The sequence below is a fragment of the Coptis chinensis genome, chromosome 5, assembly GCF_015680905.1.
Source record: "Coptis chinensis isolate HL-2020 chromosome 5, ASM1568090v1, whole genome shotgun sequence".
Taxonomy (NCBI): domain Eukaryota; kingdom Viridiplantae; phylum Streptophyta; class Magnoliopsida; order Ranunculales; family Ranunculaceae; genus Coptis; species Coptis chinensis.
In genome coordinates this window covers 39,229,410-39,243,598 of record NC_141460.1, presented here as the reverse complement: position 1 = coordinate 39,243,598, position 14,189 = coordinate 39,229,410, and the positions used below count along the sequence as shown (strand labels likewise).

The 14,189-nt window shown below is 37.6% G+C and overlaps 1 protein-coding gene and 1 non-coding gene across 2 annotated transcripts; both read left to right on the top strand.

The window, feature by feature from the left end:
- Window positions 1-201: 201 nt before the first annotated feature.
- Window positions 202-305, top strand: LOC147497487 (small nucleolar RNA R71). Its single transcript, XR_015197219.1, has one exon. It is a non-coding gene; the product is annotated as a small nucleolar RNA R71 (small nucleolar RNA).
- An 8,940-nt stretch (window positions 306-9,245) lies between these two features.
- On the top strand, window positions 9,246-9,614 carry LOC147497486 (uncharacterized). Its single transcript, XM_086562910.1, has one exon. The coding sequence runs from the start codon at window positions 9,246-9,248 to the stop codon at window positions 9,612-9,614; it is 369 nt and encodes a 122-aa protein (XP_086419036.1).
- The last annotated feature ends 4,575 nt before the right edge of the window (window positions 9,615-14,189 follow it).

The window sequence follows — 14,189 nt, the reverse complement described above, 5'->3', positions numbered from 1 at the left end:
TTTGTTGAAGAAGAACTAGCTGAGCGGGGGATATCATCACTACCCCCCCAATTATTATTCCGTTTAGTTTGGTCTTCTAAAAATTTGTAAGCCTTCGAGGCTCCTTTACTTAGGAAACTACCCCCATTCATTATGTCAAGGACTTCTTTATGGTGGTGTAGAAGACCTTTGAAAAAGGCACGAACTAACGTGTCTTTAGCTAAGTTATGATGTGGACACTCTATAAGGAGATCGGTGAAACTATTCCATGCCTCAGAAAATGATTCATGAGGATTCTGGCGGAAAAAATGAATCTTGGAAAGCATCTCATCCATCTTTAGGGGTGGGTAAAAATGTTCCATAAACAATTTGAACAAGTTTAGCCCACGAGTCCACCAATTAGGCTTGGGCGAGTTAACCAAGACGCCTTTATCGGCTAATGTGAAAGGGAATACCCTCGGTTTAATTTGTTCGCACCTACCGTAGGATGATGGAATGTTGTAAGGACTTGTTCAATCCTACGACGTAGCCGATAAGGTTTTTCATGGTCTAACCCATGAAAACGGGTAACAAATTAAATATGTTTTGGGGATCGAAAATCCCCCCATTCTGCTAGAGCGATGCACGATTTAGGGCTATCGCTCAAGGCTTTGTAAAAGTCGGAGAGAGGAGTCTCTCTTTTTCAGCCATTATGTCAGGTATGGTGTGTGTGATAGTAGTTAGAGGTGTCGTGGGTGGTGTACTAGATAGACTTGTTTGTTGCCGTGTAATTACGTTTGTTGTTTTGTTCGACCGGACCTTAATCTCATGCAAGACTAAGTTGAGCTTAACTAAACATGCAACACTCCAAACAATTACGATATACTAGTAGAAAACCTCTAACGGAAATGCGAGGTATGGAAGAAAGGAATACCGATAGCGTCCTTGCTTTCGCTTATGAATAGCGTCTTGTGTAATGCGTGTTAGGTGTATATAAGAGATTAGAACACTGAAAAATATGAAAGATCAAAGTTTGAATCAAGACCTGTGGAAATCCGGGAATTTTAACTTAGGCCGCGGCTTCAGATAGAAGCTTCGGCGCCGAAGTAATTTTCAGATTACAAGTGTTTTTGGTGGTGGTCGGCTCAAATGGGGCGAAGTCGCTCGATGAGTGGGAAGTCGAAGTTCGGTGTTTGAGCGCTGGTCGCTTGGTATGAAGCGTGGTAGGCGCTGGTAAACAAAATTGGGTATGGTATGGCGCTTCGGGCCAAAATTTATTATAACACCCCGTGTTTTTTTCATACGTATTTTTCTATTTAATTAATTAATTTAATTGTTTATTTTAAAAATTGGCCGGATTGGACTCGGGATACGTGGGCCTGGTTTTGGGCCCGAGTCTGTGTTGGGCTTGGGTTTCGGACCCAAGTATATAAACACTTTTTCTAGAAAATAGGGTGGAGAAGATAATATAATATATTAAAAATAGAGGAGAGAGTTGGGTTTTTGGAGCATTGGGAGTGACGAATCGGGCTAGGAGGATTCGTCGGTTTGTTCATCTGGTGAGTAGCTATTTTGCTATTTCACCGAACTTATAATTTCCGTGTACGGGGTATACTTGTTAAAAGTATCTCGCTCATATTTTTCGGTTCAAGTATTTTGTTATTTGCATTAGATCCGTTTTGAAACTCATCCGTTCATCTTCTTTGAACCTGTTAAAGCGTGGTTTTGGATGAGCCGTTCATTCAAGCTCTGAAGAAACATCAATGGCGGCACCAAGAAATCGCCGATACCATATTATATAAACCGTTGGTGGTAGTAAGGGGATGAAGATTGGTCGGGTCTTTGTCGAAGTTTTCGTGAGGCGTCAAAGGGGCAAAGCGAAACCCCCGTATTCGTTTTGGTTTTGTTGTTTTGCTCTAGTTGGATTTTTGGTTGTTGTATTATTGATGTTGGAGTGTAAGAGATTGTCGATTGGGTCTTTGGAGAGTGGGAGTTGAAGCTTGAAGGTCGCGTCGATGGCGTGGCGCATGCCGCGCATCGCCGAGTAATTTGATTTCTATTGTTTGTGTTGTATTGTTGTTGATTGAAGATGGAGGAATTGGTTATTGGTTGGTTAGTGGTGGTTGAGGGTTGTGTGGGGCTGTCGATTGAAGCTTGAAAACAAGCTTTAATGGAGGTCGGATTTTAGATCTAGGTTGATGTATAAATGGGGATTTAAGGATTGGAGTTTTTGTTTTCATTAAAGTGGTGTGGGTTTCTATGAGGAGTCAAACCGCTAGGTTGGATTAGGTGGCCGATTGGAAATCGGTGGTGGCGGATTTGGGTCAGCCATTGGAGAAGAGAAGATGATGAGCGATGGCGAATTCGGTTTGGGCCTTGGGCGAAACCTTAAGTTTTGTTTTGGGCGGTTTTGTTTTAGTTGGGGCCGACCTTGTTTTGTTTTAGTGGCTAGGCGAAATTTCGGGGGTGGTTGGCGAAATTTCAGAATTTGTTTTATGTGGGCGAAATCTAACTTAAGTGGTTGGGCCCTTTTCTATTTGTTTTGTAATCTTTGGACCGGTGTAATTAAGTTTAGTTTGGGCCGGTTTAAGTAAGTTTTGGGACCCGGTTCTAATATTAGTCTATGGGCCCGTTTCTAATATTGCTTGGGCGGTCCATATAATTTAATATAGATCCAATTGGGTCAGGTAGAATAAATAAGTGGACTTTTAAACTTCAGGGTTCTAAGGTTTGGGCTTGGCCAGTTGGGTCCGAACCATTACCTTAGTCACGAGCCCGTGAACCATGCACCTTTGACCTTAGCCATGAACCATGGCTATGACTCAACCATCAAACCCGGAACGCCAGGTTTGACTTTGACTAGAACGAGTTTGACTTTGACCATCGACCGTTGACTTTGACCTTTGACCATGGGCGGTTGACTTTTCACCTTTGACTTTTGGCTTGGTTGACTTTGTCGGTTTGACTTTGACTAGGACAGTTTGACTTTGACCATGACATGTTGAGTTTGACCTTGACCATGAGGTGTTGACCTTTGACCGTTGACCGTTGACTGTGAATGTTGACTTTTCCAGTTTTTCATATGTTTGTTTATATGGATATATATATAGTAATAAAATACTGTCGGATATTGTATAACTTGGTTGGTAAATTATCTAATTTAGATTTTTGACGTGAGTAGTGTGTAAAGCATATTGGGCTTTGATTGTGGACTGTGGATTGTTTAATTGTACTACATTTTATGTGTATATTATATGGACACATATAGTAATAAAATGTTGTGGAAGCTTGTATAACTTTGGTTGTCATTATCTAAGAAAGATTTGACCTTGATGATTGGGTATTTTTGTAAAACATAAGAAAGTAAGTTATGTGTGTTAGCTTTTTAACGCAAAAAGCCTTGATGCATTTGGACACCTGTGGAAAGCGTTGTGTCATTCGGAAGATAGTCCGTCAGAAATCTAGTTTGCTGAATATTAGGATTTTTACCGTTTTCGACCTAAGTTTTCTTTTAGATGGGCTAAGGTTGGGACTTCGAGTTCTACATGAAAAAGTATATCTAAATACCTTAGTTTCTAAATAATTAAGTTACATGTCATTTGGATGAATGTAGAAAAAAAAACCTTAGCATTGATTATGTGGCTGATAAGAACTACGAAGGCTTGATTCCAATCTTGAAAGATTTGGATACGTAGGCAGCTTTGAGCAAAAGTGCAGCCACTACACTATATCTATAATATATATATTAGTTTGTGTGATAACTATGTGATTGTGTTAGAAATTACTGTTGTTTTGAGACTACATAAATATATATGTGTGAGATAGAAGTTGTATAGGAATATAGACTTTAGTATATATGGATATGTTTTGGACATTAGTGTGTGTGGACTTGAATTTGGGTTAATGAACTATTTGTTTACGATATTGCGTATATGAGTGTGGTTATGTAAATTGTATTTGTTTGATTATAAGTTTATTTACATTCAATGATATTTAAGTGCTTGATTTGCCTTGTGTATAAAAATGACTCTGCATGTGTGGTATATTTTGACATGAGTAATGCTAGTATAATTATAAGTGATAATAATGTTTTAATGTGTCGCCCACATCTTTAGAACTCTCCACGCCTCAGGATTTGGTAATGAAAAGAAATGTTTATGACTTGTGATGTCATGTGATAGATGGGTATTCATTGAATGTGCCATGAATGACCCTGTCGTTTGAATGTGCCATGAATGACCCAATCGTTTGAACTAAGGAACTAAGGTATTCGCCTTTGGGTTGGTCGTATTCCTTGAATGTACGGGAATGTAGGTTTGGGTATTCCTTGAATGTGGCGGGAATGACTCAGGGCATTCATTGAATGTGCCATGAATGGCCCGTTAGTGTTATGATGGGTATTCCTTGAATGTGGCGGGAATGACCCAAGGTATTCATTGAATGTGCCATGAATGACCGATATTTTGTTATGCCCAAAAGAGGCTTTGTGATTATGTGTATGGAAAGCCCGAGAGATGGTCATGTGACTCACAAGTTCTGAGTTTACAAGATGAAAGTATGTTTCACGGAGGCGATATCCCGCTTGGGACGTATGTCTTGTAGTGGTACTTTCGGTGTGAGTGATACGGATATGTGTGATTTGGCAAATGTGTGTAGTGCAAATCGTGGAGTAGGAACTAAAGGTTGGGCTGTGTCTTTGAATAAAGGAGTCAACAAGATAATTAATAAGCAAAGTAAAAATATTGATTTTACGTGTGATGGAGTTATTGCATATGATGTCTATGATTTCTTATGAGAAATGTTTACGTGGTTTGTATGAGTTGATACTCACAAGGGATGAATGTACTCCTTGGTTGTGACTTTTCCTCATTCTCATAAGTAGACGAGTGATACTAAAGTAAAAGTATATGAATTGTGTGATGTTATGGATATGAAGTGTGACGGTGAATAATATTAGTAAATGATTGTAATTTCTATGTGACTGTGAAATGACTATAACTTGATATGTTATTACGAAAATATTAATGAATTGTGATAGTCTGAGATCTATGGTTATGCACGCAGAAACTTTATGACGTAATGATGTCATATGAATGACTATCATTGATATAGGTATTATGATAAGTGGTATTCCTTAAAGATCTGGATCTAACCAGGTTATATCAATTAGACTTCAATGTCTTAAATGAGGTTGGGTCATGAATAGAATTTTTTTGGCTGAGATAAATCAATTTATTGTGATGTCTAACTCTGTTTTTTGCAGAGAGGGTAGGATCTATTAATCTTTTCTGAGGGGCGTAAATATCCTACCCTAAGGCGGCGTGTTGGCTTAAAGGTAAGGTATACCAAACTCATATTTAATTAGGTTATCATATGTGCAGTTAATAAATGAAATGTAAGTGGTATTGTATTATGAGTTATTTTGGAAAGTGGGAATGACGAAGTAATATTATATGAGATTCTTGGAATTTGTATGTTGGGGTGAAATCTTACTTGGGAAGAAACTACACGCGCGTTTTTGGAAAACGGAACTATATTGTCTTCAAGTTGAAATTGTTTGAAATGTTATATTTATTCATTTGAAATATTATTATATATATTTTTGTTGTTAGTCTACTCATACCAGCAAATTCAATTTGTTGACCCATGTTTGCTTTGTTTTGGTAAGCGTGGGTGTGTTCTTGGGAACATAGATGGTGGAGTGCGATGGATGAAGACGTGACTTGGATTTGCTCTTGGAGTCTTACGGTTTAAGTTTTTGAAAGTGTATAGTTTTGAATTGAAACAAAGGTAATAGAGTTGGTTAGTAAAAAATTTATTTGTAAATGAAGCGTTGTTCTTTCAGTTTTAATTTGATCTTAGATTTTAAATATTGTGGTTGATAATATGTTAGTGGGTTTTGTTTCACCCTGGGTTTCCAGATGATTGAATATCAGTTTTAAATTTTTCTGGAAAATTGGGGTAACTAAGACTCTACTATGAAAACAATGCTAAAGTGTAACTAAGATGGCAGCGGCGCCATTTGATAAAAGTAAAATGAATAGTCTACCTACGAAATGAACGATGAATTCACAACGTAAGTAAACTTAAACTATTTTCGTGTCTATTATCAAAGCTTCTACTCGATCTTAATTGCACTAAGTGGAGTAGGAAGTTCGTTCCACTCCTAGTACCCTAGCATGGATTGTTTCCTAAGTCTAAGAAATCAGTCTTAAAATCTAATGAGAGCTTTACTGAAATGTTATGCTAACAAAGGCCGCGTTAATTTAAATAACAAGATATAATATAAACTAAAGTTAATCTAACTGGCTACGAAATACGATTGTTTGACTCTAGATAAAGAAATAGAGGGTAATTAAATCCACCTCGAATCCAACTTAATAACCTAGTATAGATTGTCGTATCTCGATTCTTACATTTTAACGGCAAGAATTTCGAGTCTAATCCCTAGTGTTCATGGCATTCCTACCGGATACTAACTAGCATGTGAGGTCGTCCACCCATTCTCATGGCTTAAACACGACCTTCTAGAGTGGAATAGATTCTACTACCAAATTCTATACTAACCACTAAGTTTTCATCAAGGCTTCATCAACCCCTCTAATGGAGGTTTAGCCTTGAGTCATCAAACTAACATTTCCCATTGAATCTTTAAACTAAACATAATGTAAGAAATTGAGATTTACTTAATTAACAATAATGAATCTAATTTAATGGCTGGAATGGAATAATAACAAGAATTTAATTTAGATCTAGAATGGAAATGGCTAAATTGAAATTGACAACTAACTATTTTATTAATCTAATCAATCAAGAACAATCATTCAAAGATTTAATCTAAAACAGGAATTGAAATGGAACTAAAACTTAATCTATTAATAAAACTATATCTAGAATTCTATATATTAATTTAGGTCTAACTAGCTACCATTAACAAAGAATGAAGCTTTTGTTTTTATACATCCAGATCCAAAAATCGTGCATGGGCTTGGAGCCATGTTTTGGGCCAGAGAATCAGGCCCAAAACCCAATTCTTTCGGTCCAAAAAGGACTCTTCAGCTGCAGTTCGCTTCAACAGACTTTTCGTCCACTTTTGCTCTTCTGATTGGGTCAAGGCTTGGACCATTGGAAAGATCTTTCCGAGCCGGTCGTTTTGACATAAGGTAGGCCCAATTCGAGGTCTGAGTCCAAAGATATGGCATTCGGAAGTTCTGCTGACTGTTGCTCCTTTATCTCGCTAAAGTGGCACAGTTCTGCACATAATGGACTTTGAAGCCTGAAATGCATAAAAACACGTAATCAGTATTAACTCTTACTTATTATTCACATAATTGGTCTAACAGTATGATTATTAAGGGGTTAAAACTACAGTTTTGGGCTCTTATCAATTACGGATGACTGTAACACCCGACTTCTTAGGAACAACATGAACTGGACTCACCAATTTGCTATCAGAGATGGGGTATATAATACCAGCATAGAGTAATCTCAAAACTTCTACCCTAACTACCTCTTTCATGGCAAGGTTCAAACGACGTTGTAGTTCACGTGAGGTCTTCATATTATCCTCCAAATGTATGCAATGTTTGCATACACTAGGGTCAATCCCTTTGATGTCGTCTAGGCACTAACTAATCGCAGAACAATGTTCACGAATAACCCTAATCAAATTTGCCTCTTCAGTAGCAGATAACTAAGATGATATGATAAGCAGATGATTGCCATCCGGATCAAGATGAATATACTTTAACTCAGCGAGAAGAGGTTTAAGCTTAGGGGTGGGAGGAATGGGTAGGAGGGACTAGGGAGGGTCTTCCTCCTCAACAACGCATATTTATTTAGGAATGAGTTCTTTAAACTCAAGAGCTGGATCAACTAAGGGGTCATGGATAGGAGTGGACTCTAAAAGGGCATGTACTTCCTATATGTAAGAATCATCACTGGAGTTAGTACTGCCAAAGGAAAGAAATTGGTGCATCTGATTTTCTGGAAACGTTTTGTTGAAATAATCTTGAGTAAGACTCTCAATCATGCTAACTTCTCCATCGATAGTCAAGTCTGGTGTTTGTTGCATCATCTTAAAAACATTTACCTCAACAGCAAGGTTTTCAAATGAAATGGACATCGAGCCATCACGGCAATTAATCAGGGCATTGGCATGCAGTTTGCCAAGAGAGGGCGCCCTAAAATGATAGGAACAGAGTCATGAGAGACTTATGTGTCGAGAATGATGAAGTCAGCTAGATAATAAAAGTCTTAAACTTTAACAAGAATGTTTTCAACTACTCCCTTTGCATAATAGAAGTTTTTAACTGCAAAGTCATTTTGGTTGGTTTAAGTTCATGTAGACCTAGTTGTTTATATAGATAAAACGGGAGTAAGTTAACATTTGCCCCCAGGTCTAGAAGAGTAGTTTTGGTGAAAGTATCGCCTAAGGTGTGTTATACAGTAGAATGACCAGGCTCCTTGTACTTAACGATTCTGTTATGTTCAAATAAAGAGGGAAATTGTTCGATTAAATATGCTTCCTTAGGTATGTTCGTTTTCCTCTTTGTGGTGCACAAATCTCTAAGAAACTTAGCATGTTTTGGAAGACATTTAATGGCATCAAGGAAAGGTAAGTTTATAGTCAAAATTTTGAAAACTTCCCTAATCTCGACAAAATTATCATTTTTCTTTATCATGGCTAGTCTCTAGGGAAATGGGGGCATTTCCCTATATTTAGCATAAGGATCAATAGGAGTATTTCCCTTTTCTTTAGCTTTTGCTGATTTCCCCTTAGGTTGAGGTTTAACTGGTATTTCTACAGTTGTAAGATCTTCAGTTTCAACTACGGTATCTAGTAAGGTTCCATTATATTTTTCAGTTTGTAGGGAATCTTTTGGCATAATTACTTTGTTGTCAACCACTCTCACTGAACATGTCAACTACGGCATAATTTCGATTGTTTCCATATGTGATGGATGTAAAGAAGAGGAGGAGAGTTACGAACACTTGTTATGGAGTTGCCCCACCTCTCATGCCCTTTGGGAATGGATTCTTCAAATATTCCATTTGAATCCGCAATAACAAATGGAGTGGCAGACTTTAAAGGACTAATCAAAGCCCCAAGACTTGCAAGTCCTTTGATCAGAGAGTTATGGACTTCTGCGGTTCTAAGTATGCTAGTAGCCATTTGGAAGATGAGAAACTCTCAATGATACAATGACTCAAGCTTCAGTTATGGACACATAAGGAAATAGGTAAGGAAAGGCATTCAAACTACTAGAAGTCTATCCAAGAGTCACATGTATAACAATGTTGTTGAACTCGCCATTCTTTGCTCTTTTGATATCGAATGCAAGCCTAAGCCGTTCAGCGCAATCCAACAAGTTAGCTGGTATCCACCTGAACAAGGAGTGATTAAAATTAACTGTGATGGATGCTCACTTGGAAACCCATGCCGTGGAGGTGCTGACTTAACTTTCAGAGATTACCAATCCAATTTACTTGGAATTTTGGCACAAGGTCTCAGGGTGGTTACGAATTATGAGGCAGAAAGCATGGCGTTCATATTAGCAGCAGAGAGTGCCATTGCTTATGGCTGGAGGGTTATCTGGATAGAAACTGACTCCCAATCGGTTGCTCATTCTTTTGCAAATGGTCACATCTCTTAGAAATTGAAAACGAGATGGGAAAGAGCTCCTCAAAACTCGATCTCCTACAGGATAACACACAATTGGAAAGAAGCTAATTTCAATGCAGACTCAGCAGCAAAGCATGGTGTAACTTTGGATAAAGATACATCGGAATGGAGTACATCAAGACCACATTTTGTACCCAAAATTGAAAGTTCAGATCAGTTATACTTTAGATTTCGCTAGAGTACGCTCACTTTTTTTGCTCTATGGTGGGAACCTATCCTGTAACATGAAAACTTTGTCTCATCGTGTAACCGTATATTTATATTAATATATTCACATTTTGCTTGCAAAAAAAAAAACCACTCTCACTAAACGAAAAGTAGTTATGTCCTTTAATTCACCCTGGATTAGATTGTCATTACTAGGATTACCAGTTACTTTGAAGGTTGTGTTTGTGGATTTTGGATTAGGTATGGGTTGACCTGGAAACACGCCTTTTTGTTAGGTCTTTTCTTGAGCTAACTGTTGGATGGATTGCTAAATGGATAGTAATATATGTTGTTGAGCTTGCATGTAAGCATCGAATCTATTAAGCTGGGAAGGTTGAGCAGCCACGGGTTGTGCAATAGGAACTATCTCACGTTGATTATTAACTGGTGGATTATGATAGTTGTTATTTACCAAGACGATACTTCTATGGTTATTATAATTACCTTGCCATTGTCCTTGCCTTGGTTGAAATTGGTTGTAGTTGTTGGTAGGCCAAACATATTGATTATTAAAACCTGGAGGTGCGGCTTGGTGGTGATTATTTTGCCAACTAAAATTAGGATTTTGTCTCCAAGTTGCGTTAGGGATATTAAAAATGTAGACATCTTCTGGCTATGGTGGTGGTTCTTCATAGGCAATGGGTCAATAAATATTATAATGCTCAAGACTAAAACAGAAATTACAACGAGGAGAGTTGATGTTCATGACTAGAGTAGGTTTCGCTTCTTGTTTATGCACAAAGAGGGCATCGACCTTTCAAGTGACGGATTAAATTAAAGTTCTAAGTTCAAAATCTGGTTTTACCTCATACATACTAGCTGCCTTAGCTGTAGATAAAGAAGAGGTGGAGCGGGAGTAATCGTTACCTCCCCATTTATTGCTTTTTTTGGATTGATTATCTAAAAAGTTATAAGCGTCTGTGGCTCCTTTACTTAGGAAATTACCTCTATTCATGATGTCTAAAATCTCCTTATGGTGTTGAGATAGAACTTTGAAAAAGGCACAAACAATTGTCTTTTCAAAAGTTATGATGGGAACACTCTACTAGAAGATCAGTGAAATGATTCCAAGCCTCAGAAAAAGATTCGTGAGGCTTTTGGCGAAAGAAGTGAATATTATGAAGCATTTCGTCAATCTTCTGTGGTGGGTAGAATTGTTCCATACATAATTCAACTAGTTTTTCCCATGTGTCGACAGAGTTTGGCTTTTGTGATGTTAGCCAAGCAGCCGCTTTGTCAGCAAGGGTGAAAGGAAACACCCTAAGCTTTATTTGTTCAGGTCATACGTTAGGAAGATGAAATGTAGTAAGAACTTATTGTATCCTGATAAGTTCTCAAAAAGTGCAATTTAACCCTCGATTATGCCTCTGGTTTAGCCATATTAGTGGACTAATAGTGTTTGTAAGTTATGTTTTATGATTCTACAAGTGAAAAAGAGAGTTTTGTGGAATATTAGAGAAAATGGGGTAAAACGGAGCAATTCGGAGCATTAAGGATCACATGGGAAGCCCGTGGACAATCATGGAGAAGGCCAAGAAATTGAAGCTATTAAAGATGCGACTTGGACCTATTTTAAAGCCTATTTGGAACCCCCAAGGCCAAAGAATTCGTTGCTTTGATCAAAGCCCACAAAAGAGGATAGAAGGATAGAGCAAAAGAGGGAAAATAAACTTCCGCGTCTGGGACGCATGGATCGCGCATCCAGACACATTGCTCACATCTAAGACGTATGGATCGTGCGTCCAGACACATGGAACGACATTGTAGCCAATTCCTTCTCAGTTTTGGAGATGAAGTTGGACTCTAAAAGAAGTTGATTTGTATTAGGAAACAAATGGCGGTTTGAAATGCTTCTAGAACTCATTGTAACCCCTATAAATAGAGGACCTAAGTGCCTCATGTATTTTTCCAATTCACTTATATTCTTGTCTCCATAACTTGAGGCAGAGAGAGATTAATAATAAAAGATTCAGTTTTAACTAGCCGAGTCTTAATAAGTTAGTATTTCTAGTCTTATGTTCTTCGACTCTTCTTCTTCTCGGTCTTCGTGTTCTTCCTTCTTCATGGAAGGCTAATCTTCTCTTTCAAGGGAGGAGATGAAGCCGGTGCTTAAGGTTTAATGATTCTTCTAGTTTATAGTGTTCTTCAATCAGGTTAGCTTTTTATATTTTTAGTTATTAGTTCCATTGCCCAGACCAGGGGATGGAAGTGTAGATTAAGGTTTTTATTTATTGCAATCGAATATCATGCTAGTTTAGGGTTTTATTTATTGTAATTGAATATTTGCTAGTGACATGCTTTTATTTATTACAATTGAATATAATACTAGAATAGGGTTTTATTTATTGTAATTGAATATTATACTATTATTCTCTACTTTTCTTCTAGTTATGTAGTGTTCTAGAGTAAGAGAAGTATTCCTTGTGTTTGCCTTAGATGGTGATTCATTGAATAGCTGCTCAAGCTCACATAAAAGGAAAGAAGATACTAGTAACATGAACATATGAACAACCTTAAGTAGAGTTAATTATTAACGATGTTTCGTCCAAGAGGGCATCAGCACTCGCTCGATTGCCTAATTGTAGTCTACTTGTGAGAACAACCATGAAGCAGAAGGTCACAGATCAAATGTATTGGTGGATTCTAATCTCTTGGATTCCCTCTCTTAGATTCTCAATAGTTTAGTTAGTTTAGTTTAGTTAAGCAATTTACAATATCTATAATCATAGTTTTTAATCCCTCAAACCCCCTTTCTAGTCATGTCCTTTATATAAACATACACTTAAAAGTGGAACAATACCCTACTCATCCTTTACTTATTGAGAGATAATTAGGTTTTGATATGCTTCTATTTTGTTCAATGACCATTATCTATCTACATCATCCATATACCATCTCATAAACACAAAAAAGAGCGTGAGTCATATCCTGCCATACGTAAGTGTTGATAAGGCTTCTCATGGTCTAAACCATGGAGAACTGGTAGTAGATTAAATATATTAGGGGGGATTCTTAAATCTCCCATAGTATCTACAAGAATGATGCAGGCATCAGGTCCATCGTTCAAAGCCTTGTAAAAATCTGAGTGGAGTCTCTCTGCTATTTTTTCACCCATTGTTACAAATGTAGTGGTGGTGAGTGTAGGTGGTGTGGGTGTGTTGTTGTGTGTATTTCTAGATAAGGGATAGTTTTTGCGTCTACGAGAATCTAATAAGGTAGGTTTAATCTCATACAAATTTTAAGTCTAATAGGCAATGAACCTAATAAGCATGCAAAAATAGCCTAATTATTACTAGAAATATAATCCTCTTGTAGTAGATGCGAGAATGTAAAGAGGTGTTACCTAGAGCGTCCTTGCTACGCATATAAATATCGCCTTCAACAACCTTGAAACACATTTATTGTTGCTGAAACAATTATATGAGTACTGGTCCAGGTCCAAGAGGTGGATTGTGAAGTCCTAAAAAAAGTTTAACCTGATTAGTATTACCTAGAGGGCGGGCGCACTCTCTAACAGGCTAATTTGAGCGCAGGTCGTGCTGTATATTAAAAATAAAGGTTGGCTTTTTTACTGTGGGCTTCGTGTTAGGCATGTATGTCAGGCATGTGGTCAGATGGTGAAACGGGCTTTGGTAGTTGGTGGTCTTACTAATTTTACTACTAAATCTTTTCAAACCAACGACCAGGCCACTTAAGAATTGAGGGAGGCTGTCAGTGCATGCATGTTCCTTAATTAGATAACCGTAATTCTTTATGTTTTCTAGACAATGTATAGTATGAAAAATTAATTATAAAATATTGTAGTGTTTTGGGCATGCGAGTATTATACTGTACTTGTGAAGTAATATTGCACTTACTGTAAAAAAAAATTAAATTATTCTACTTAAACTAGGGGGCGGGCGGGCTTAGGAATAGGCTATTGATGGCGTGGGTTGCGTCTAGGTATTTGAGCGCGGGGCGCGCTCTAGACAGGCAAAATGAGGGCGCGAGCACGCTCTCAAGTAAGTACATAAGGTTGAATTTTTTCCAGTGAGGTCACGGTGGTGCAAAGAGTTGGATTCTCAACTCGTATGCACTCAGACAGTAACAAAAATATTTCAAAAAAATATGAACAGTAAAAACAGGTTATGTTTTGAGAAAATAGTGTAAACAGTTTCTTTTCTTTTTTTTTTTTTCTAAATACGCGATACGTAAACGAACAAGATGGCCAGCGGAACCATTTGATAAGATTGCATTGATGATGCGTAAAACAGTGTTTTATTCATACTTAAATCATGCTCATCAAGATATTATAATACTCTCAAATATCATGTGATATAGGGAGTAACGTGTTCGATCC

Coding starts and splice junctions, on each gene's coding strand:
- LOC147497486 (XM_086562910.1), top strand. CDS start 9,246: ATGTATAACAATGTTGTTGAACTCGCCATTCTTTGCTCTTTTGATATC.